This window comes from Pan troglodytes, chromosome 7 (assembly GCF_028858775.2).
Source record: "Pan troglodytes isolate AG18354 chromosome 7, NHGRI_mPanTro3-v2.0_pri, whole genome shotgun sequence".
NCBI lineage: Eukaryota > Metazoa > Chordata > Mammalia > Primates > Hominidae > Pan > Pan troglodytes.
In genome coordinates this window covers 108,260,005-108,286,599 of record NC_072405.2, presented here as the reverse complement: position 1 = coordinate 108,286,599, position 26,595 = coordinate 108,260,005, and the positions used below count along the sequence as shown (strand labels likewise).

Sequence of the window (26,595 nt, the reverse complement as noted above, 5' to 3'; positions counted from 1 at the left end):
AAAAATTAGCCGGGCGTGGTGGCGGGCGCCTGTAGTCCCAGCTACAGAGCTTGCAATGAGCCAAGATTGTGCCACTGCACTCCAGCCTGGGCGACAGAGCAAGACTCCGTCTCAAAAAAAAAAAAAAAAAAGAGTTACACATCCTGATTTCTGTTTTCCAGGGTTTTTTTTTTTGTTGTTGTTCTTTTTTTTTGGAGACAGTCTTGCTCTGTCGCCCAGCTTGGAGTGCAGTGGTGCAATCTTGGCTCACTGTAGCCTCCGCCTCCCAGGTTCAAGCGATTCTCCTGCCTCAGCCTCCTGAGTAACAGGGACTACAGGTGCGCACCACCACGCCTGGCTAATTTTTTTTTTTTCGTATTTTTAGTAGAGACGGAGTTTCACCATGTTGGCCAGGATGGTCACGATCTACTGACCTCGTGATCCCCCGGCCTCAGCCTCTCAAAGTGCTGGGATTATAGGCGTGAGCCACTGCTCCTGGCCCAGTTTTTGTAAAGGGAGTGCACTGGGTTCCTTTCTAGTACTAGATGTTTAGAAAGCTCAAGTTTTGTAATTCCATTCTCAGGACATTGTTTGCATTTTATATTCTAGTATGCTTAGGAGGCAACAAGGTTAAATACCCAGAATTGCAATTTACCAAATCTGAGTAGCTAAAAAAGATTAACTGAAATGTTTCCCCATCCAAAATGCTGTCATAGGTTAAGAAAAGTTTTACTTTAATGAATAATCTTTCCTAAGTTAAGTGGTTGGTGCACTTGGATGATTTCTGAGTAATCCCAGATCATCAATAGTTAAGTCCATGTTTGCCCGAGTATGTTTATATCATACACCTAAAAGATGTACCGTGAAGTACGTTAAGTATTCACATTTTTGGAAACTATACTGCATCCCCCAAGAGTATGTCCCAGGGAATCCTTCATATGTTAACATCTTTTGGAACATTCGAAAGAATTAATTTGAGGGGAAATGATGATTTAGTTAGATACTAATTTACAGAGTTGAATGGTGCTAGTAAGGTATGCCCTATGTAGTCAGCTGGGCTTTGAGGGAGGGAGGCCACAGAAGTGTCAGAAAAGACAATGTCTTTTGGATTTTAGACTCAATCTCCTTGCTCCTTTTCTCCCTCCCCTCTTTCAGGCAAGTTTTGATGGTAGATGAGTGAGACAGTAAATGAGGATGCCTTCTAAATAGTATGCAGAAAATCAAGCATTTACTGCATTTGGAGTCAGAGGACCCCAGCTCTTAATAGCTATATAACAGCCCTGGGTGGGTCATGTTCCCAATTTGATAGTCGGGGGTTAGGAGTTTTTTCAAGGGAATAGCTCATGATTTTAGTTTGTGTCCGAAGTTAATCTGAGGTTGTGGATATATTAATACTTTGGAGAGTCTGGTTTTTAATGGTTTTACCAGTTCATTTACTCAGTATTTCTCAATTTGGGAGCACTACTGACATTGTGTAATGGGACAGTTCTTTGTTGTGGAGGGCTGTGGATTCTGCAGGTATTTTTCATTCTTGGTTTTCCTTCCATGTCATTGTAATCACCCCCAAATGTCACCACATTTTTAAACTAGCTTCTCTCCTGGTTAAGAGTCACTGAATATATGAAAGATTTTAAGTGTTCTAAGGTGTTCATGTTTACATATCCAGAGACCCGTGTGGCCAAAGTGATATAAAATATTTGAATCTTTGATAAGAATTACTTGGTCTGACTACTGGTCTCTAATAGTGTTAGTTTGTTTCCATAGTTCAAAATGTTTCAATCTCATGGTTAAAGTAGTTTGTGTGCTTATCTACTTGGTCAGTTTTTCCCACAAGTCCCAAATAGTGACTTTTCACACTATTTGGGTTAGTTTTTCCTCCAGGTTGACTAGCTCGAATTTAATTTCTCAGGGGGTGGTGACCTAAAGAATACAATATTGCAGATGTTGGTGTACCGTTTCTTTGCGTGGTTTCTGTTGTGGTTTTTTGGCTGCAGGCATTTTGGAATGATGGTTTTTTAGAAAATTTATGATTTCTAGGGCCGTCTATGTAGTTGATAATATGCTATATTTGGTTTTTGCCTTTTCATTATATGTTCTTTTTGTGCAGTCACAACTATTCTTTCAGCAAGAAAGTTCAGAGAGACAAGAAGTTTAAAGCTAGTAGACAGGAAACATTCCTTACTCATTCTGGCCTATGTTACCTTTGATTAAGTGCTCTTAAACTGCTGTCAGAGAGAAAGTGACACTGGCCAGGAAGATCTGGGAAAGTGTAAGGTGACATTTAAAATGTTCTTTTCTGATTATAATGAAAGCAGTGTGTTTGGGTAGCTCTAATATTCAGGGGATTGTAGGAAATTGCAGCCAATTGGATTTACTCCATACCTCTACTGAACTCTTAGATATGGAAATAGAAATCTCAAAGAAGAGGTTGGATATTGTAGAGTGTGTTAAGAATTGCGGTTGGTATGGGATGGTGGCAGGAGCAAAAGGAATGTAGAGAAGAAACCAAATTTTAGGCTGATTATGAATATAACAACTATTAATAGTTGGGTCGTCTAGAAGATAATATTATAATCTGTGTTATGGAAAAGTTTTCCATTCCCTGTCTTCCAACTACCAACTACTCCTTAGACTTGCTGCTCCCTTCACCTGCAGTGGAATCTGGTTTCCTTCCCCCACTCCTCCCTTTTCTGGGCTTACCTGTGCTTGTTCTGAGGGTAAGCCTAGCACCCAGTCTAAAACAGGTGCTTCTGAGTTACCTTAGAACCTTTTTTTATGGCATTGATTACCTTTCTCTAAGGTGCTACAGGACAGGGACTCAAGGTATTCAACTTTGTGTCACTTACCAAAAATTAAGAGTGGATAATGACTACTAGGGCTTAAACATTTACTTAATTCTCTTATTGATTCACTTGGGACTTTCTAGTTCAGAATTTTGTTAATAGTAGTTCTTAAATTTCTTATGCATTTACCATTATTTAATTTACTACTGCCTGTTTGCTTCAAAAGATAGTTTAGGGGTGGGAATCTACCAGATTACTTTTCTCAGGTCAGCAAAGAATTTATTCTGTCTTTTCATTTACTCAACATACACTTAGCTCAGCACCATCTTTGTGTCCAATACTCTTGGCTGCTAAAGAGTAAAAATATAATAGTTAATACTGAGCATTTAAAATGTTTTAGGGTCCAGCACTGTGGTTTATGCCTGTAATCTCAGCACTTCTGGAGGCTGAGGCAGGAGGATCACTTAAGGCCAGGAGTTTGAGACCAGCCTGGGCAACGTAATGAGACCCCATCTCTACAAAAAAAGTTAAAAACATTAGCCCATTGTGGTGGCACAGGCCTATGGTGCCAGCTACTCAGGTGGCTGAGGCAGGAGGATTGCTTGAACCCAAGAGGTTGAGGTTACAGTGAGCTATCGTGGTGCCACTGCACTCTAGCCTGGATGACAGAGCAAGACCCTGTCTCTAAAAATAAATAATATGGTCGGGTGTGTTGGCTCACGCCAGCCCTTTGGGAGGCCGAGGCTGACTGATCACCTGAGGTCAGGAGTTCAAGACCAGCCTGGCCACATGGTGAAGCCCCTCCTCTACTAAAAATGCAAAAGTTAGCCGGGCGTGGTGGCAGTTGCCTGTAATCCCAGCTACTCGGAGGCTGAGGCAGGAGAATTGCTTGAACCCAGGAGGCGGAGGTTGCAGTGAGCCAAGGTCATGCCACTGCACTCTAGCCTGGGTGAAAGAGCGAGACTCCATCTCAAAAAATAAATAATAAAAGTTTTAGGTACCTTACAAAATAGTGTATATGTTAACTCATTTAATCCTCTGACCACTCAATATTATTATTAGCCTTATTTTGCAGATTAAATCAAATAAGTGATGAAAATGGAATGCAGAACTCTTACACTGAGATTTACAAGTGGCAAAAACAAGCAAAATGGAGAAATAATATTTTAGACAATCTTCAAGTTAAATATCTTGGATTAATCTGTAGATTTTAATGCATTGGTTGGAGGCTTTTTTTTTTTTTGCCGTGAGGTTTTTCTTCCCCCAGGAGAAATGTGTTTAATAGCTAAAAATATATATATATATATTCTCATGGCAGAGATAAAATGTTAGGTTGAAAGGTATTTAATTGCTAAAAAGGAGGAGGCAGTCTTTTGAGCCGCTAGGTGGAGCCTGAACACAACAGAGAGTAAAGTAGAATTGAGCCACCTTGGCAGCAATGCCAGAACTGATAGTCATGCACCTCATAATGACGTTTGGTCAGTGATGGACTGCATATACAGCAGTGATCCCATAAGATTATAATAAGGCTGAAAAATTCCTTTTCTGTGTTTAGATACAACACTTACCATTGTTTTACAGTTGTCTGCTGTATTCAGTAACATGATGTACAGGTTTGTAGTCTAGGGGCAATGGGGTATATAACAGCCTTGGTGTGTAGTGGGGTACCCATCTAGGTTTTTCTTTTATTTTTATTTTTATTTTTTTATTTTTTTTTTGAGACGGAGTCTCGCTCTGTCCCCAGGCTGGAGTGCAGTGGCCCGATCTTGGCTCACTGCAAGCTCTGCCTCCCGGGTTCATGCCATTCTCCTGCCTCAACCTCCCGAGTAAGTGGGACTACAGGCGCCCGCCACCACACCCGGCTAATTTTTTGTATTTTTAGTAGAGACGGGGTTTCACCGTGACGTTTTTTTTTTTTTTTTTTAATTTTCAGGAATGGTATGCTAAACATTTTGTCATTCTTTTTAAAGTCATCTTTGTTTTGAGTTTGACCATTTATTTGTATAGATGTAGCACATTCCTGTACATGCGGTGTTGTATTTCTGTGATATGGATTACACCAGAGTTTATCAGTTCCCCTTCTGATGATGTTTAAGTTGTTCCTTATTTTTTGCTTTTACAAAGTCTAGTAACATTCTTATGCAGGTCTCTTTGTATGTATGGGCTGAAATCAACTGAGTGCAGTTGCTAGATTTACAGGGTTGTGTGCATTTTCAGTTTTATGAGATGTCAACAGACTTACTCTACAAAGAGTGCCATTTGCATTCTTACTACAAGAACCTCACATTTCCACATCCTTACCAACACTTGTTAAAAAATATACTCATTTTTGCTAAGCTGATGGGTGAAAAATGGTATTGTTTTAACCTGCATTTTCCTGATTACTAATGAGATTCAGCATTTTTTTCATAGGCATATTGGCCATTTCTCATACATACATATCTTACATTTAAAGTTAAACTAAGAATTTTTGCACTGAATACCATTCTCTGAAGTGGTGAATTTTAATATTGTATAAAAAATCCAACTTGTTCCACAAGTACATATGTCCTATGATTTTATGCATACAACCATATACATATATCAAGGTAAAGTCCAATACAAAAAAACAGCATTTCCTATGGCCAGTGTTCTACAGAAGTAAGACTGTGCAAACTTTATCGTATAGTCAAATGAGATTGCACACTAAGGCAGGATGAGGCAAAAGCAAGTTGTGTCCACAGTATATTACAAAATACCTTGCATAGCTTATTCATTCTCACCTGGTAAATTCATCTTAGAATTCTGAAGGATTTTTTTCCTAGATAAATTTATACAAGTTAGTATATACTTCTTGTCTTTGTTCTGTGGCAAACCAGCTTTCTCAGTACTGATTGTTTTACTTCACAACATTATTGATTTAACAATAGCCTGAACTTTGGGGCTCTGCACTGCGTTCATTGTAATCCTCGATACAATGACTACAAATGTGTCGTGATTTCTAATCTTCATCTGTATCTCAGGCGATTTTCCAGGGCTTCCATTCTCTGTGTCATTTCTTCTAGTAAATCTCAAATTAAGGAAGATGAAGAATTGTCTATTTTTATTTACATTTAAATATAACTTGATTTATCCACGTAAAATTTTGGCTTCTGAAATATAAAAGGTTTTGGGTTTTTTTCCCATTTCTGTCAAGTATGTTAAAACACTGACTTGTAAATTTGTAGAACACATTTAACATATTCTGTCAAGACAAATATTTTGGTTTTTTTTTTTTTTTAACATCATCAAAGCCAGATGGCTCAGTGTGAATTTGTCTTTTTAATTTTAATTTTATTTATTTTTGTTTTTTTTCTCTTTTTTTGAGACAGAGTTTTGCTCTTGTTGCCCAGGTTGGAGTGCAATGGCGCGATCTTGGCTCACTGCAACCTCCGTCTCCTGGGTTCAAGCGATTCTCCTGCCTCAGCCTCCCGAGTAGCTGGGATTACAGGCATGTGCCACCACGCCCAGCTAATTTTGTATTTTTAGTAGAGGTGGGGTTTCTCCATGTTGGCCAGGCTGGTCTCGAACTCCCCACCTCAGGTGATCTGCCTGCCTCGGCCTCCCAAAGTGCCGGGATTACAGACGTGAGCCACCATGCCCGGCCTTATTTTATTTATTATTTTTTAAGAGACAAGGCCTCACTATGTTGCCCAGGCTGATCTCGAACTCCTGAGCTCAAGCAAGGCCACCTCGGCCTCCCAAAGTGCTAGGATTACAGGTGTGAGCCACAGCACCCAGATGCAGTCTTTTTTTTTTTTTTTTTTTAATTGTGATTCCACTTCCACCCTTAATGCTTGCAAATTAGTTTGCCATAGCACACTTCTAGGAGCCAGAATTGATAATGTTGGGAATCTGGTGAAGAGAAGACAATGAAAGAATTCGGCCTTGGAAAGTAAGATATGAAGTCAGAAGCAAAGGGCGATAGGGAGTTTTCACCATGATGCTACATAAGGCCACAGTTTTGAGGAATTCTGACCTATGTAAAAATATGTCTTCTTTAGTCTCTTGTGAGTAGAACTTTGGGGTAGGACAGGCAAGCGAGAGGAAAAGGGCATTAGAATAGGTATTGGTCTTCCCTGTAAGCTCCTCAGTACCCTCTATCTGCCCTCTTGAGGGCAGAATGAGAGCCCATATTCGTCAATTAACCACTCAGAAAGATTATTTCATTTTACTTAAGGGAGCGTATTTCCAGCTTTCAGAAATGGAATTGCCCTATGCTGTTGTTCCTTATTACATAAGCCCACTGGCACAGAGATAGTTCAGAATTAAGCCATTTCCCTATAGACTAGTTGATGCACTTGAGATATCAGCCAGCTTTAGTACGCTTAGTGTAATTTTAAGTTTAGAGCACTTGGCAGGGTGTTCAATATGTAAAAGCACCGAATCCTCTTTTCTTTATTATCCCCAAGCATTCCTTTTATTTGTAATATTGTTTGAATGAATCATTGGATCCTGCTGTTCCCTTGGTGGAGTGTTTCATTTTTTAGAGTGCCGATAGAGAAGATCTCTGCTGCCAAGGGAAAAAAGAAAAAACCACCCCTGTCCTCCAGAAACTAAACACACTGAATCTATATGTGGCTGTGGTGTTCCTTGGGGCTAAAGGAAAAGTTTGGAGTACTGAGTTTGAAACCTCTTCATTCTACAACATTCTTTGTCTATACTTACCGTACCTTTGATGCACTTCAGACCTCATCGTGTCCTACACACCTTCCTAGCAGAGAGGGAGTTAGGCCAGTGTCTCTTTTTTCCTTACTTTGTATGCTGACCGACAGGCCTTATTGCTAAGCCCCCGAGAACAGCCGATGGCAACTAAGTGCTTGACTGCTGCTAATAAGCTTGGCTTGCCCTTGCCTCTCAAACACCTGTGAGGCTGCTTTTTAAAGCAAAAAGCCTTTCCTGGAGATCACTGTTCTTTGTGACTTCATGGGATTGACTTCAGTTGATAAAACCTACACAGAGTGTGTGAAGTTTTGATAATATTCTTTGCATTCCATACAGAAGCATAATACAAGAAAAGGATATAGCGCTGTGTTAATTTTCTTACTTCTTCGTTTGCAAGGTTCTGGAACATTATAAGGTTTTCACATTTGCACTGATCGTGCTTTTCTTCCAAAGGGCTTCCTGAGAAAGCAGATGGAAAGTGTTCACCTCTAGAATCCACCAGACTTCTCAGACGCATAATAATAGGAATGAATCAGCATATGGAGGAAACCATAATGAAAGACATGTTCCACTTTTTCCATGCAGCCAGATCCAGTAAATACCAGGAAAGCGCTGTATATGCTTCCAACACTGGAAGTGGCCCTTACTGTGGATTACTGAGGAACACTACTTGAGTTTCTTTTAGTTTATGTTTTAGTTCTCATTTTACTTAAATTCTTTCTTCTCTTTTCCTCTATACTATTTCCTATTTCCTTCTTTCCTTTCCTCCTTAAAGCTAAGGTTGTTGGCAAGCTGAAAGGCTGAGATCAAGTTATCTTATAGTAATATTTTACTTGGAATTACCTGAAGGTTTTGTTGAATGGGAAAGCTTTTGTGTAGACCGTAAAAGATTGTCTTCTTCAAACAGATATCTGTGTTGCACTGCAAAATTAGAACAGGAAAGTAGGTCTTGGATATTTATGGTGACTGGCTCAGATTCTGTAAAGAGAAAGAAAACTGCAATCAAACCTGCTTAACGCTTTTGGTTATAAAACAGCCATCAGCAGAGTAAGGTACTTGGTATTCCTAGCACTTGGTACAGAGCTTTACTTTGGGACATACTGAAGCAAAAAGACTGTTACCTTCAGTGGAGTAAACATCTTTATTTAAAAAACAACAAACAAACAACAACAACAACAACAAAAACAAAAACAGCCGGGCACAGTCATGAGCCGGGCTCATGTCTGTAATCCCAGCACTTTGGGAGGCCAAGGTGGGTGGATCACTTGAGGTCAGGAGTTCAAGACCAGCCTGGCCAACATGGTAAAACCCCGTCTCTACTAAAAATACAAAAATTAGCTGGGCATGGTGGTGGGTGCCTGTAATTCCAGCTACTCGGGAGGCTGGGGCAGGAGAATCACTTGAGCCCGGGAGATGGAGGTTGCAGTGAGCTGAAATCGTACCACTGCACTCCAGCCTGGGCAACAGAATGAAACTGTCTCAAAAAAACAACAACAACAAAAACAAAAAAACACTGTCACCTGAAACGATGCTAGTTACCAAATATGGCTTAATGTAAGAGTAAATGTTAACTATCTTTTTGAGGGAAAAAAGGCCTTCATTATCATAATTTGAACGTACTTACATTCACTTCTTTACAACTTTTATCTGGAGGGAAACCATGGTTCCCTCCACCAAAATTTCTAAAAACACTGCCTTAAAAACTGTACCTGTTGGCTGTTGGACCCTTTTTGGCAGTTCCCCTGCTGGAGAGTCCTGTCTTCCATCGGAGTCTTCTAGAGCTGAGCAGAAAAAGATGACCAAAAGAAGTGATGGTTGTCCACAGGCATGTGTGTGTTCTTCAGGAAGCTGGTCCCAGACCACCTCCTTACCTACCTGCCATAACCTAAGGTTTTTTAGTTTTGTTTGGTAACACCAAAGATTCAAAAAAGCAGTTGGTTACCATGATACTTATATGACCACTCTAGGGCAATTCTCTCTCGTAAGAGAAGCTTGAACCCCTTAAGTACATCTTAAGAATGCTCCCGGCCGGGCGCGGTGGCTCACGCCTGTAATCCCAGCACTTTGGGAGGCCGAGGCGGGCGGATCACGAGGTCAGGAGATCGAGACCATCCTGGCTAACACGGTGAAACCCCGTCTCTACTAAAAATACAAAAAATAAATTAGCCGGGCGTGGTGGCGGGCGCCTGTAGTCCCAGCTACTCGGGAGGCTGAGGCAGGAGAATGGCGTGAACCCGGGAGGCGGAGCTTGCAGTGAGCCGAGATCGCGCCACTGCACTCCAGCCTGGGCGACAGAGCGAGACTCCGTCTCAAAAAAAAAAAAAAAAAAAAAAAAAAAATGCTCCCAAAAATGTCATGTCTAGAAAGTAGGGCAGAAAAAAAGGTGAAGTTGTTGAAGGATTTTAGTTGCAGTGGCAGCAGCTCCACTTGAGGCATTTTAACTTGCATGAAACAATCAAGAGGCAAAACATTCTCTACTCACAGAAATCTGAAAGGCCTTCCCTCCCTGTTACCCCTCATCTCAAGAGTTCTTTCCCTAGAGGGGTAAGACACAGCACTTAGACTGGGATCTAACTGGTGAACCGGGGACATGAGTACAAGGAAAAATAGGCAGAACTGCTATCTGTAAGCATATCTGGCACAGTTAGTAAACTGGAGAAAAGCATGCATAACAAAATCTGAAGTCTAAAGGGCAGTCTGATATTCTGTAAACAAGTAGTCCATGCAGAAAGGCATTAATTTTAACAGTGGGCTTGGAAGAACTAGGTACGTCCCTTTCCACTCCAATTATAGGTATATTCTGAAATTGCACTTCAGCTCTCCTGATTTATATAATGATTGATTTTTAGTTAAATGATCATTTCTCTAGGGTGTTTGTGAGGATGAAGCATGCTGGTGTGTCAAAACACTTATTATACTGCTTGGCACAGAGCAAGGGCTCAAACAATGGTAGCTGTTACTTTTTTCTTTCCCACCTCCCCTGTTTCCCCCACCTTTTTTTTTTCTTTTCTTTTTTTGAGACAGGGTCTTGCTTTGTCACCCAGGTTGGAGTGCAGTGGCGCAATCATGGCTCACTGAAGCCGTGACCTCCAGGGCTCAAACGATCCTCCCCGCTCAGTCTCCCAAGTAGCTGAGACTACAGGTGTGTGCCATCATGCCTAGCTAATTGTTAAATTTTTTTTCAGAGACAGGGTTTCACTTTGTTGCCCAAACTGGTCTCGAACTCCTGGGCTCAAGCAATCCTCCCACCGCAGCCTCCCAAAATGGTTGGGTTACAGGTGGGAATCATGGTGCCCAGCCCTTCTTTTTGTACTGTTTCTAGGCATTGCTGGCCCTGCCCATGAAGGAGACACTTTTTTTTGGTTGAGAATTTATCACTAAAGGTTCATGTTGGCTGGACACGGTGGCTCACGCCTGTAATCCCAGCACTTTGGGAGGCTGTGGTGGCTGGATCACTTGAGGTCAGGAGTTTGAGACCAGCCTGGCCAACATGGTGAAACCTCATCTCTACTAAAAATACAAAAATTAGCTGGGTGTGGTGGTGGGTGCCTGTAATCCCAGCTTCTCGGGAGGCTGAAGCATGAGAATCACTTGAACCCAGGAGGCGGAGGTTGTACTGAGCTGAGATTGTGCCACTGCACTCCAGCCTGGATGACAGAGTGAGACTCCATCTCAAAAAAAAAAAAAAAAAGGAGTTCATGCTGCCTTGTTTGCTAAGGTCTTCGGCGTATGCTATAGTACCTTCACAGATGCCTTTCTTGAGTTTTTCACTTATCTCATCCATTGTGCTGAAGTCTTCGGCATAGAAGAGATGCTTGTTTGTGGGCTCAGAGGCAATCTCTTGTAGTTCCTCCTCAATGGCTTTTCCTACCCCAACAGCATACATGGTGATACCTAGGGTGCAGGAAAAATTAAGAGCAAGTTAGAGTTGTGTTCCCAGGGGCTGGAAGTTGTGTGTACTGCACCCAAAGCCAGTTAGATGTTAAGTGGTATGATTTGAAGGGTCCATGCCAACCTTCCTTTTTATTTTTCTACCATTTTTATTTTGGTCCTATGAACAAAAGGGAGGAATCCAAGAGAGAAGTGAGGCATCTGGGAGACGCTGGGGAACTAAACTACTAACCTGTTGCTCAGCCCTGGGCTGGGCCATTTAACAAATCTGCAACTTCCCCCTGAATTAGCCTTCTGGATTCATAGAAATGAGCCCTATTTTATGGCTTGCTAAATGGGAATCTCTTCTGGAAGAATTCTAAGAATCAAGTCAATTTATGACCTAATAACCTAGTTTCTACTCAAAGCTACAGGGTAGGAAACGTAAGTGACCTGAGGCCAAGTGAAGCTGCTTTTTGCCCACTTCTGCTAAGATGACACAACTTTGTGAGGAAGTGCTAAGCTGAAAAGGATAATCTGCAGACCATTGGAAACCCCTAAAGTCAGGAAAAAGAACAAACCCAAGATCAGCCTTAAATTTCAACAGGGATATGCGTTTGCTTTAAAAGCTTTTCTTACTCAATCCTTAGACTCCCTTCCCCTATATACTCTTCATTTGAAAGTAAAACACAATAAGAATATGTTCTGCTGGAGTCCAAACATTTTTCAGCACTGATAACTTATTCTAGCTAATTTATTAGACTAGATTCTTAAAAATGTACTTAAAAATGGCTTTTCAAGACAAGGGGCAAGAGTTATGATGCCTTGTTCTGAGTCTGTGTAAGGTCACTAACCAAGTTCAGCATATTTGTCCGGGAGCCCAGTGATTTTATGCACGACTTCCTAAAAAGGATAACTACTATTTTAAGATTCTGTTTGCTATACATAAGACTAGTTAAATTCATAAGAGGATGTCACCTCATATAAATCTTGTTGATTCAAGAATCAAATAAACATCAGTTTCTGCTACCACCTGTCTTTGTGTGATGTGTAGAGACATTTGAGTGGAGCAAAGGGTAAGGTAGATTAGTCTCAGTGAGGTGAAAGGGCTAACCACTGTCTCTGGAGACCAAGATGCTTCCCCTAATTCTTTTTAAGAATGCAGACTAGGGAGCCTATGAGTTTGACATGAGCTCTAGCAATCTAGGCTAGTGTGAACAGCCAGTTTTACAATCTATCCAGATGATTCAGGGAAGGACACTTTGTGGCTACCACTCTTGGGCTAGAAAAAGAGGAAGGTACGCAGTATCAATAAAATGACCTCCTTCACAAAGACAGCGAGTGAATGTCGATGTGAACCAGCCTTTCTGTGAGGAGGAATGGAGTTCACCAATGGGACTGCCAGTACTCTCACTTCGTTCTTCATTCATTCAGCAAGTAGTTGTCACACATCTACTGTGTGCCAGGCCTGATCTAGGCACTGAGTCCATAAAGTCTTAGATGAGGCCTTGATCTGTGCATACCTTATTTCCTCTTACAGGACTTGCTAAAGCAGTGTGTCCTCAACAAGTACTTTAAGAAGGCCGTTTTCGGCTGGGCACAGTGGCTCACGCCTATAATCCTAGCACTTTGGGAGGCTGAGGTGGGCAGATCATGAGGTCAGGAGATCGAGACCATCCTGGCTAACACGGTGAAACCCCATCTCCACTAAAAATACAAAAAAATTAGCTGGGCGTGGTGGCGGGCACCTGTAGTACCCACTACTCAGGAGGCTGAGGCAGGAGAATAGCGTGAACCTGGGAGGTGGAGCTTGCAGTGAGCTGAGATCGCGCCACTGCACTCCAGCCTAGGTGACAGAGCAAGCCTCCATCTCAAAAAAAAAAAGGCAGTTTTCAAGCAAACTACTTCACAACCTCAAGTTTTCTTATCTCCCTCAAGGAATCTAGAAACTTCACCATAAACTGTCTCTACCAATTATCCTAGCTTTTGGGTTTCCTTTAGCCAAGGGTCATACTCCTCAAGCACGCTTCACATCTGTACAACTGAAGTAACCCTCAGGTCAGGAAAACCTCAGAGAAGAGGCTGGGCTTTACTGAGCAACAAGAGCTTAGAGTCATAATCTGTTCCATCATTTGATTTTCGGAAAAGCTAACTTTGCCTCCTGGAAACACAAGAGTATTATCCACCCTAGGGGCTATTGCATTTTCAGAATGCTCGCTTGAAGTATCGGTTAAAAAATACAAGAATAAATATACACAGTAAAAGTTCCCATCAGAAACAATTTAACAAAGTCTTCAGTTGATTCTAGAGCAAGCCGACCAGTGTTTCGGAACTATTGTGTATATCTAGGCGATTCTTACACTGGAGATCACACATTGGCTAGTAAATCACAGTGAGAGGATACCCGCCTGTGGTCAGCTTAGCCTAACCTTCTAGTAGCCAGACTCCTTCCTGAGCACTTTATTTAACTCCTGTGGGGTCCTGTTAAGGCTTCTAGGTGGCAGGGTAGTAAAGATGTATAATGGCAGTTGCCAGGAGGCCTTTCTGTACACTCAAAGAAGCTTACCCTTATGGCCAGCTGAGACCACTGAGTGAGTTTAAGAAACCTGAACCTTGAGTGGTGTAAACCGCACCTCCACCCCATATTACCATTGGCCTTGGCTTTACTGGCCCACTCGGAGACGTCATCCTGAGCCCGTCCGTCGGTGAACACAATGGCTGCTCTGGGCACCCTTGTGGAAAGGGGCCTGGCCCCTTCTCCTTGGGTAAAACTTCTCTCAAACATGTGTTTCAGGGCCAGCCCAGTCATAGAGCCCTTTCCCATGTATTTCATGTGGGCCACGGCTTTTTTCATGTCTTTGGCTGAGTTGAAGTTTCTCAGGGTGAACTCTGTGCGGACCTGTGTGGAATACTGGAGCAGCCCCACTCGAGCGGCTTTGGGGGAAATTGTCAAGGAATCTATAATTCCAGTGACAAACTGCTTCACGACCTCAAAATTCTCTTCTCCAAGACTCTTGGATCCATCGATCACAAAGACCAGGTCAATTGGGCCTTCAGTGCATTCTATAAGAAGAAAAGGAAAGTTGACATAGTTGAATAAAAAATCATTTATGCACAAGAATAGAATAAAATGATGCTTCAATTGGAGGCATAACCACTTTGGGGAACCAGTTTTGTTCTTTAGATAATACACAGGACAGATGAGTTGTTGGGAGGGCCACGAGCAACAATAATTTTCACATATACTTTTATGGTTGGCTTGTCATATTGATAAAAATAGTATTTTTCACAAGCAAAACGGCAGATATACAATTGTCTAGGAAACCAAGTCTACATTGTACCCTGGAACACTGACAGGTCTGGGAGGAGCTGGGTGTAGAATACACTGAAGGGTCTAACAATACCCAAAAGACTCCTAGAACTTTAGGAGGGTGACATCACCCTAGTGCTGGCATTCTGACAGTCAATGGAGAAAGAGATTTCTTCAGCTCAGCCATCACCTCTGCCGGGGAGCCTTCCTAGTAACTCAGCTTGTATTGCTTTCTATATACCCCTAACACTACTAATTTATTCAACCAAAAATTTATTGAGGACCTGCTTTGTACAAGGCCATGGGCATAGCAGGATTGCAATAGTGACCAAGACACAATCCCTAACACCAAGCTGCATACAATCTAATGTACTCTATATAGTGTTCCACGTTGTACAATAATTATTTGATGATGTGTTTCCTCCTCCAGTCTGTGAGTTCCTCCTCAGCAGGGACTGTGTTTCATTCATTTTTGTGCCCCACCCCCCAATACTTGGCACAAAAAAAGTGTTCAGTAAATGTGTGGTGACAGACTAAGTGAATGAGGTGATGTTCATTGGGTAGCACACCTGTAAGTACCCTACTGACCTATTAAAGCTTACAAAATAATTAGCCTTAGTGCAGTGGCTCACGCCTATAATCCCCAGTGCTTTGGGAGGCTGAGGCAGGAGGATGGCTTGAGCACAGGAGTTCAAGAACACCCTGGGTAACAGAGTGACTGTCTTTCTTAAAAAAAAGAAAAATTAGCTGGGCATGGTAGTGCATGCCTGTAGCCCTAGCTACTTGGGAGGCTGAGGCAGAAGGATTACCGGAGCCCAAGAATTATAGGTTGCAGTGAGCTATGATTGTGCCGCTGCACTTCAGTCTGGGTGACAGAGCAAGACCCTGCATCTCTCCGTAAAAAAAAAAAACAAAATTAAAAAAAAAGTTATCACCATAAATTCTTTACAAGGAAGCTTTTCAGGCATTTTTTTTTTTTTTTGAGATTGAGTCTTGCTCTGTCACCCAGGCTGAAGTGCAATGGTGTGATCTTGGCTCACTGCAACCTCCACTTCCTCGGTTCAAGTGATTCTCCTGCCTCAGCCTCCCAAGTAGCCGGGATTACAGGCACATGCTACCATGCCTGGCTAGTTTTTTGTATTTTTAGTAGAGACGGGGTTTTGCCATGTTGGCTAGGCTGGTCTTGAACTCCTGACCTCAGGCGATTCACCCGCCTTGGCCTTCCAAAGTGCTGGGATTACAGGCATGAGCCACTGTACCTGGTCTCAGGCAACTATTAATAGATGGTCGATAGTAAGCAGAAATAAAAGCTTTATGTTAAGCAATTTGGGTGTGGAGAGGCTTTTTGTTATTTAGGACTGCAAAAGAAAAATGGACAGATCCAAAATGGATTATCTCATTTCTTCTTCTTTTTTGAGACAGAGTTTTGCTGTGTCGCCCAGGCTGGAGTACAATGGCACGATCTTGGCTTACTGCAACTTCTGCCTCCCAGGTTCAAGTGATTCTCCTGCCTCAGCCTCCCAAGTATCTGGGATTACAGGCACATACCACCATGCCTGGCTAATTTTTGTATTTTTAGTAGAGACGGGGTTTCACCATCTTGGCCAAGCTGATTTCGAACTCCTGACCTTGTGATCCACCCACCTTGGCCTCCAAAATGTTGGAATTACAGGCGTGAGCCACCGCGCTGGGCCAGATGATCTCATTTCAAACAATCCATAATCTGTGATAAACATTCTGTTTTATATATCAAGCAGCTGTCTAATCTTTCAAAGTGAGGCACAACAATATAAGCATGTAGAGACACACACATGCAAAACTATTTCTATGCCTGGCCAGTATAACATGTTTAATGTCATAGTGTGTGTGGTGTGTGTGTGTGTGTGTGTGTGTGTGCGCGCGCGTGAGTGCGCACATGTTGGGGGATTGGGTTCTTCTGTTTCTCCATTAAGTGCTTTTCCTCATCACTCAACCTATCGATCTTTTATTAGTGAAAGAGGAAAGGCCAACTCAAAGCTTCATTTACATTCATAGTCTGTTCCTGAGTGAACCAAAAAAAGACTCAGGCAGCATGCATGTGGCTCTTCAGCAGATTTCAAAAATACTGAAATAATTTTCCAGCAGTGAGTCTGTTTTCTCCTCCTTTCTGTACACATTTTTCTTACAGAACAAAACTAGCACTTGCAACCCCCACACACAGAATGGCATCCAGAAGGCTTCTCCAGGAAACACAAAACAAGGTAGAGTGGAAAAGCATCAGGGAGAGCAGGGCCCAGGTATTTGCTTTCAGACACAGGAAGGACAGCCCCACTTGTTAGCTATTTTTTTGCCAGAGGTTAATTCCCACTTTTCTTGGGCATTTTCTTTTTGGTAGTTAAGTTGATAAGACTGGAATGGAGCTGTGACTTGCTTTCAGAACGTAATTTTCAGAAAGTTCTAGAACTTCAGGCATGGATAAGCCCTTTAAAGATCATCTACTCCAGCCCTGCTGTTGCGTACATCCTCTTTACAGCATCCTCACCCAGTGACCATTCGGCCTGGGCCTCAACGCCTCTCCTGATGAGGAATTTGTCACCTTACCACGAAAGCCCCATCTTTGGACACCTCTGCTGTTGATGATTACAATAGTGATCATTTTGTTTGTTTGTTGTTGTTGTTGTTGTTTGAGATGGCATCTCGCTCTCTCACCCAGGCTGGAGTGCAGTGGTGCGATCTTGGCTCACTGCTGCCTCCACCTCCTGGGTTCAAGTGATTCTCCTGCCTTAGCCTCCCAAGTAGCTAGAGCCACAGGCACACGCTACCATACCTGGCCACTTTTTGTATTTTTAGTAGAGACAGGGTTTCTCCATGTTGGCCAGGCTGGTCTTGAACTCCTGACCTCAGGTGATCCGCCCGCTTCGGCCTCTCAAGGTGCCGGGATTAAAGGCATGAGCCACTGCACCTGGCCTGTCTGTTGTTTTTTAAATTTTATTTTATTTTAAGCTCTAGGATACATCTGCAGGACGTGCAGGTTTGTTACATAGGCAAATGTGTGCCATGGTGGTTTGCCGCACCTATCAGCCCATCACTTAGGTATTAAGCCCCACATGCATTAGCTTTTTATCTTGATGTTCTCACTCCCCTGACTACCCCCAACAGGCCCCAGTGTGTGTTGTTCCCCTCCCTGTGTCCATGTGTTCTCATTGTTCAGCTCCCACTTATAACTGAGAACATGCAGTGTTTGGTTTTCTGTTTCTGTGTTAGTTTGCTGAGGATAATGGCTTCCAGTTCCATCCATGTCCCTGCAAAGGACATGACCTCATTTCTTTTTATGGCTGCATAGTATTCCATGGTGTATATATATCACATTTTCTTTATCCAGTCTATCATTGATGGGCATTTTGGGTTGATTCCATGTCTTTGCTATTGTGAATCATAATAGTGATCATTTTTTGAGCACTTAGTGTGGTGAGCACTGGGCTCAACACCTTTATTTATTTTTTATTAAAAAAATTTTTTTTGAGACAGGGTCTTGCTGTGTCACCCAGGCTAGAGTGAAGTGGCACAATCACAACTCACTGTAGCCTCAACCTCCTGCACTCAGGTGATCTTCCCACCTCAGCCTCCCTAGTAGCTGGGACCACAGCCACGTACCACCACAACCAGCTAATTTTTCTAATTTTTGTAGAGACAGGGTTTCACCATGTTGCCCAGGCTGGTCTTGAACTCCTGAGCTCAAGCAATCCTCCCACCACAGCTTCCCAAGGTGCTGGGATTACAGTTGTGAGCCACAACATCCGGCTGTTCAGCACCTTTGGATACACGATCTAATGTATTCTTTGTGATGGCTTTGTGAGTTATTATCCTTATTTTATAGATGGGGAAATTGGGACTCAAAGAGTTTATATAATTTTTGTTTGTTTATTTGTTTTTTTGAGACAGAGCCTTGCTCTGTCACCCTGGCTGGAGTGCAGTGGCACGATCTCGGCCCACTGCAACTTCCATCTCCTGGCCTCAGCCTCTCAAGTAGCTGGGATTATAGGTGCATGCCACCACACCCGGCTAATTTTTGTATTTTATTTATTTATTTTTTTTGAGACAGAGTCTTCCTCTGTTGCCCAGGCTGGAGAGCAGTGGAGAAATCTCAGCTCACTGCAACCTCCGCCTCCCGGGTTCAAGCAATTCTCCTGCCTCAGCCTCTTGAGTAGCTGGGACTATAGATGCGTGCCACCACGCCTGGCTAATTTTTATATTTTTAGTAGAGACAGAGTTTTGTCATGTTGGCCAGGCTGGTCTCGAACTCCTGATCTCAGGTGATCTGCCCGTCTTGGCCTCCCAAAGTGCTGGGATTACAGGCGTTAGCCACAGCGCCCGGCCGAGGTTAAATAATTTGACCAAGGTCACACGAGTAGTATGAATCAGGGTTCAAATCCAGATCTGTCTGAGCTGAAGCTTATGCTCTGAACTAATTAGGCATGCAGCTTCCCTGGTAGAAAGCTTCTTTGTCCTCGTGCTAAGCTGTAGCTTCTCCAAGTGTCCTTTCTTTCCAGGGTAGGGTGGGGTGGGGTGGGGGTATCATACAAATCATGAGTGAGATGATGGTCACATTGGTATTTGGTACCTCAAAATTTTTTTCTACAAAGATCCCCAGTTTCCTAATTTTTTTCTGCTTAACATAATACTGAACTTACTCACAAGATCATGCTGCTTAATTCTTTCTAAATCGTGTTTATCTTATTTTTTTCTAAAAAATAATACATGCATTTGGAACAAAACTTAAATATTAGAAAAAGGGTGTGTGTATGTGTGTGTTTGTGTGTGTGTATAAGGGTATACACATTAGATATGTATATAATGGTACACACACACACACATATATAGAGAAAGAGAGACTGTATGTTAGAGTGTTTTACAAAATATATCGATGGTAACATACTATAAAAAACATTCAGCACTATGCTTTTTTCTCTTAAAATATCTTGGGGATACCTCCAGAGCTGCTTGTTGTTTTAACAGCTGCATCATGTTTTATTACATAGATGTGCCTTAATTTATTCAGCCAGGCTCATGGGTGATCATTTAGCTTGTTTCCAGTTTTTTGCTGCTACAAATAGTGCTGTATAAAATATCCTTGTATACATGGCTTTGTAAACATGCACATATCTGTAAGATAAACTTCTAGAACTGGATTGATAACATTGCCAAATTGCCCTCTGAAAGGTTATACCAATTCAGACACCCACTGATCCATTTATAATTCCCTACTACAATATACCTTTGCCAACATAAGGAATCAAACTTTTTGATCTCTGGTAACTAATAGGTTAACTAATAGGTTTTAAAAAGGTATCACAGCTTTACTCTCTTACTAGATATTTTCCTTTGTTTTTCTTTTATGGCTTTTAAATTTCATGTCATGTTTAGAAAGATCTTCTCTACTCTCAGATTAAAAAATAATTCTCTCAAGACTCCTTTTGCTCTTTTGTGTTTTTTTTTTTTATGTTTAAACTGTTGATCCATCTCTTTTTTCCTAAAGTACCATGCCCAGAACTGAATGTATTCTCCAGCACAGAGCAGAGCACAGCTCTCTCCACCTCCCTCATGCAGACATTGCTGTTCAGCCTATGATCACCCTAGCCTCTTGGCTGATAATGAATTTACTGTCAATTAAAACTGAAAGTGTTTTCACAGGTGCTGCAGTTAAGCCCTCTCTTCCCCATTCTGTATTTGTGCATATGCATTTATATTTATGGGAGAAGCAGAGGTGAGGGATTTGTTGCCTGAAAATACTCCAAAAAGCAGTTGCTCCAAAACAAAATTAAAGCAGAGAGCCAAGTTCAGATCACTTACTCTTGCACCGTCTTCCGTCCTCAGCTAGAACAAATCCCTCTGAGCATTTGCAGATGTAGGAATTCCCATTATTAACACAAATGTGTTCACAGCCATGGTGGGTTGATTTGCAGACATCCTTCCCTGAGGAAAATGTAGGGAGTTGAACAGTCCCATCAGTGTAGAAATGAGGTGAATTGAATAGTCATGTGAGTAGAGATTGTGGAAGTAATCTCTTTTAAAGAAAATACACCTCTCTTTAAACCTCCTTCATAATGTCTTTTTCAGCCTCATACTCAGGATAGGGAAGAAGCTCCTCTCAGAAAGCTCCAGCTCCCATGAGTCTGAATGGTACGATGGGTGATTAGGCGTCCTTGACTTACTATCCTATTATTAGATGTGCTTTAGCTTCTAATTTCTGTTGCCACAGACATCCCAAACACTCCAGTTCAGATTGTCTAATGAACATTTCTCATGTGTGAGGTAATTTAAACTCTTCGAAGTACTTACAGCCCTTTAACCCTCACGACACCCTGTGAGACAAGGAAGACAGGGATAATTATTCTCAAGGTATCAATGAAGAATTAGATCCTCAGAGAGCTTCACTGCTGCCCACGGTCATCTGGCAGGTTGATGACACAGCTGTCTCCCGAGTCCTCCTCCATAGCATGAGAGCCTATGGCTCTTTCCTGTCATTACCCCTTAAAAGGAGAGGCTTCACACAAAATTGGAATCAGTGAGAACACATCCCTCTAGGAAGCAGGAATGGTGAAATCTGATTTAGGATCAAATTCCAGAGGTAGAAGTTGTACCTTGTGTACAATTTACTGAGCAATAAATGTGTTGAATGAATAAACAGTGTGTGTGTGAGTGTGCAGATATTTGCAGAAAGAAAAGCATGAGGGCTGGGCATGGTGGTTCACACCTGTAATCCCAACACTTTGGGAGGCCGAGGCAGGCAGATCTCTTGAGCTCAGGTGTTCAAGACCAGCCTGGGCAACATGGTGAAACCATGTCTCTACAAAAAATACAAAAATTAACCGGGTGTGGTGGTGCACGCTTGTAGTCCCAGCTACTCAGGAGGCTGAGGTGGGAAGATCGCTTGAGCCCAGGAGGTGGAGATTACAGTGAGCTAAGATAGTGCCACTGCACTCCAGCCTGGGTGACAGAGTGAGACCCTGTCTCAAAACAAAAACAAACAAAAAGAAAAGCATGAACAAGCAGTGCAGACAGGCACAATGGGCAGCATTATAGACAAAATCTCCACAAGAGGGCCACTGCAGTGTGAAGCTGAACCTGCAGTTGTGAGGGGAATCCCTGCAGAGTTAGGCCAGGGTACCACAGGCATCCTAGGCGTCAGTCGTTCACACAGAACTTCTTGCTAAAGGTAGGAATCCCTCTTCCTGGAGGAAGAAGCGAGGTATTGAGATCCCTCCAACCCAGCCTTGTTGGCTTGTGGAATATCCCCAGTTATCTCAAAGGAGTCTGTGAGGAAATTCCCAAAAATCAACCTCAAAGCAACTGAACTTATTTTGACTTAATTGAAAAAGGGTTATTTTGCCCACTGGGTCAAAGTGTCACAAAAGTAAGTAGACTTTGTCAACCACCCCTCCCCCCAAAATAGGGAATTACCAGCTCAGAATCTCATGGTGGGGAAAAATCCCTGCTCTGTACTCTCCTAATGCCCACCTCACTGAGCTCGTATGACATCCCTCTGTTCCTTTGGGTACTGTGAAGGTTAATTTGATGTGTCACTTTGGCTAGGCTATAGTGCCCAGTTGGGTTTGGTCAAACACCAGTCTAAATGATGCTGTGAGCTAATTTTTAGATGCAATTAACATTTAATCAGTAGACTTTGAGTGAAGCAGATCAGATCACCCTCTATAATGTAGATGGGCTTCATCCAATCACTTGAAGGCCTAAAGAGAAAAAGACTGAGGTCCTCAGAGGAAAAGGGAATTCTGCATCCAGACTGCCTTCAGACTTGGGCTGCAGCACCAGCTCTTGCCTGGGTCTCCAGGCTGCCCTACAGATTTAGAACTTGCCAGCCCCTGACAATTGTGTGAGCCAGTCCCTTAAAATCAACCAATCTTTTCCTCCCTCACCATATGTGTGTGTGTGTGTGTGTGTATATGTCCATTTTTCCTGTGGAGATGATATATTAATAGAAGATAGAAACAGACCATAGTATACATATATACATCACACACACATATATGTGTGTGTATATATATATATATATATATCTTCTATGATATATATAAATAGAAGATAGAACAGACCATAGAAGACATATATATATTATATATATGTCTTCTATTATATTTATATATAATAGAAGATGAAGATATACATAGAGAAGGTCTGTTTCTCTGGAGAACTCTGGGGAATACACCTTCTAACAAAACTCTCAGAGCCTGTTCTGGGTGACCTATAGAAGCAAATGATAAAAATAATAGAAAAAACCCACAGGAAATCCCTCTGATATGGTTTGGCTGTGTCCCACCCAAATGTCATCTTGAATTGTAGTTCCCACAATTCCCACATGTTGTGTGAGGCACCTGGTGGGAGGTAATTGAATCATGGGGACGGGGCTTTCCTGTGCTATTCTGATTGTGAATAAGTCTCCACAAGATCTGATGGTTTTATAAAGGGGGTTTCCCTGCACAAGTTCTCTTCTCTTGTCTGCCACCATGTGAGACGTGCCCGTCACCTTCTGCCATGATTTTGAGGCCTCTCCAGCCAAGTGGAACTGTGAGTCCATCAAACCTCTTTCTTTTGTAAATTGCCCAGTCTCGGGTATGTCTTTATCGGCAGTGTGAAAATGGACGAATACACCCTTTCACCCTTTGCCCTTACTTTTATGGTCTGCCAAGAGGAGAAACCTCTGTAATTAACCTTCAATCCTTGTAGTGATTGCTGGCAGAGGTTCTAATTCAGTCCAGTGACTAGCACTGTGTGAGTTTCCGGGCACCCACACAGCTACTGTGGAAAGGGCTGATGGCTGGCAGAAAATGAAGAGAAGCAAAGAACCCAAAACTCAGGCCTTGACTGAGAAATTCCCGAAAAAGCAAGGGGCTACTGAACTGATCTCTAGCTAAACACTTTCAGAGCACCCAAGGCAGGAACCGACACTTGTGACAGTGGTAATAAAGGAGGACTTTAAGGATTAAATGAACTTCTCTAACTGTCTGAGTCCACAGAGGGAAAAGTTCTTCTCCACCTCGAGGCTACTTACTTTGGCAGCGTTTCCCATCCTCAGCGAGCTGGAATCCCTCCAAGCACTCGCACGTGTATGAGTCGTCACTGTTCACACAAATGTGTTCACAGCCATGGTCTATAGCTTGGCAGACATCTTTCCCTGAAGACAGGAGAGCAAGTTACAACAATTTCAACAACAGACATTTCACATGGACTTCACCTTGGAGGACCCATCCACTGGAGTCAGCTACTGGATTCTATCTGCCACCTGAGCTCAGTGGTCCATGGGGCAGGAAGTTACAATTGAGAACAAAGTTTAGCGGCTCTAATTCGGGCTAACCCTTCAAACTGTTTCACTGTCTTCACCATCATCGTTCACCAGCACTACTTTAGTGTTAAAATGCAGTCCATCATCAACTTTCTGTAGACATAGTTTCTGATATCAGAATGGAAACACTGTTGATATGATTCCTTAGGAGATTAAACCTCAATTTAGATTAGCAGCACTGAAATCTAACTTTGGCTTTGTGCCTAACATAGTGTATGACTTAGGAGAATCACTTAACTTCTTGGAGTCTTAGCTGTGCTGTCCAAAAAATGAGAGTAATTATTCCAGTTACCCATCTTTTCTTCCAAAAGTGTCAACATGAGTTGCTCTTTATAAAGTGCTTTGAGACGTTGAGAAAAAGATAACTGATACAGATGGAAACCAGGGTCACACACTCCCCTTTGATTATTCAGAGATGTGTCTTGAGATTTACACCAGCAATTCACTCTAAGGCTGCTTGTCCTGGGCTGGCTGGCTGCAGCCCCATCTAAGAGGCTTTGCCTTCTGAAAGGCAAAACTGGCTTCATCACAAGGTGCCCTTTGGGAGGGATTTGTGCTACCAGAAATAACAACAACAACATTATTAAAGATAAATAAGCAGAGAGGCTTAGAGAAGTTAGGCAACTTTCCCAGCTAATAAATGGCAGAGACAGAAGTTGACTGAATCTTGGATTTCTGACTGTCCATCTTTCCACTAGAGTATACTGCCAAACCACTGTTTCTTGCCACAGAGCATATAAATGAAGAACTTCAGTAGTAGCTCTGGCATTGACTTTTTTTGTTTGTCCATTTTTTTTAATAGACTTTATTATTTAGGACAGTTTTAGATTTACACAAAAATTGAGAAGATAGCGCAAAGAATTGCAATATACCCCACACCTAGTTTTCCCTATTATTAACAACTCACATGAGTATGGTCCATTTGTTATTATTGATAAACCCATACTGATACATGATTATTAACTAAAGTCTATATTTTATTGACATTTACTTATTTTTTCCCTAATGTCCATTTTCTCTTTTAGGGTCCTATCCAGGACACTACATTACATTTTGCTGTGTGGCATGGACTTCTGAGAGGAACTGATATATACAGAGATAAGGATAGCGATTTCACACAGTGGTCTGGCATAGTAGTAGGAGCCAGCTCCAGTACAAACTTACTTCTGCAGGTTTTTCCATCTTCACGGAGTATATAACCTTCAAAGCACTGGCACACAAACGAATCTTCACTGCTTACACACGAATGTTCACAACCGTGGTCCCCCAGAGCACAAGAGTCCAGTTCTGAGAATCAAATGGGAATTAGAGAAACAGAAGAAGAAAATGACTCATATATTAGTGGCTTATTCAATCATAAAAGACATTTCAGACACTTTGAATTAAAACAGTGCCTTATCCTACAGTACACATTTCAGAATATAAAGCATGTCTATGAGCAAAAATTCTTTTTTGAGAAAGGGTCTCACTCTGTCATCCAGGCTGGAGTGTGGTGGCGTGATCTCAACTCACTGCAGCCTCTGCCTCCCGGGCTCAAGTGATCCTCCCATCTCAGCCTCCCAGATAGCTGGGACTACAAGCGTGCACCACCACACCAGGCTAATTTTTTGTGGAGACGGGATTTCACCATGTTGCCCAGGCTGGTCTCGAATTCCTGGGCTCAAGCAATCCACCCACCTCGGACTCCCAAAGTGAGCAAAAATTCTTAATATATACATGGCACATAAAAATCAAACAATATAAATCATCTCCACAAGAAAAATGAACAAAAAACATGAGAATACAAGTTACAGAATGAGAGATAAATTACTTATAAATATTAGAAAATAAGATTAACCTAATTGGCTATTATGTAGCTATAATATCAACTTATTTACATATCTACTTATGTATGTATGTATATATTACACTTAGGTAACCAATTCATTCATGTATTCAGTCAGTTCACAAATATTTTGTGAGTCCCTGTAATGAGCCAGGCACTGTTTTAGACTCTGGGGATATAGCAATGAATGAAACAAAGTTTCTGCTTTTGTGAAGCTTACATTTGGCAGCAGGTGTCAGGAGAAGAGGGATGCGTCGAAAACAGACAAGTATGTGATATGTCATGTGGGAAAAAGTGCTATGGAGGAAGAGCAGAATAGAAGGATGGAGAGTGGCTACTGGGCTGGAGAGTAGGGAGGGCTTGTTATATTATATGGTGTGTCAGATATGGTGACACTGAGCAGAGCCCTGCAGAAAGACAGGAAGTGAGTGGTGGTGTCTGGGAAAGAGCATTATCAGCAAGAAAGAACAGCATTTGCAAACTACAGCAACGGGAGCTGCTTGGTTGGTGTGTTTCAGGAAAGGCAAGGAGACCACTGTGACTGGAGCATCCGGGAGCCTGGCAGGGGATGAGGCCAGCAAGGTTGGCTGGGGCAGACCATGTGGGGTTCACAGTGGGGGTCAGATCTGAAAGAGAAGGGCAGTCACTGCAGTGTTTTGAGCAGTGGAGTGGCATGATATGGGTTTGTTTTTAAAGGATCGCTCTGCACAGAATGGAGCTTGGACACCTGGGAGCAGCCCTGTGCAAAGATCTTGGTGGCCCAGACCAGGCTGGTGAGAAGTAGTCAGACTGGCTGTATTTTAAGGTA

General features: G+C 42.3%; 1 protein-coding gene across 2 annotated transcripts in view; it reads right to left on the bottom strand.

Moving 5' to 3' along the window:
• Positions 1–5,247: 5,247 nt before the first annotated feature.
• The window catches only part of MATN2 (matrilin 2), a 168,281-nt gene continuing 146,933 nt past the window's right edge, over positions 5,248–26,595 (bottom strand). Inside the window, exons 11-19 of one of the 2 annotated variants that reach the window (XM_003311858.7) lie at positions 25,127–25,249; positions 23,672–23,794; positions 20,455–20,577; positions 13,965–14,378; positions 11,187–11,339; positions 9,155–9,226; positions 8,289–8,423; positions 7,806–7,904; positions 5,248–5,805 (exon numbers count right to left, since the gene is read on the bottom strand). In XM_003311858.7, the coding sequence (XP_003311906.2) occupies positions 5,750–5,805; positions 7,806–7,904; positions 8,289–8,423; positions 9,155–9,226; positions 11,187–11,339; positions 13,965–14,378; positions 20,455–20,577; positions 23,672–23,794; positions 25,127–25,249 (1,298 nt within the window). In that variant the 3' untranslated portion in view covers positions 5,248–5,749. The remainder of the gene's footprint in view (positions 5,806–7,805; positions 7,905–8,288; positions 8,424–9,154; positions 9,227–11,186; positions 11,340–13,964; positions 14,379–20,454; positions 20,578–23,671; positions 23,795–25,126; positions 25,250–26,595) is intronic. The other variant, XM_528309.8, reaches the window with a different exon arrangement.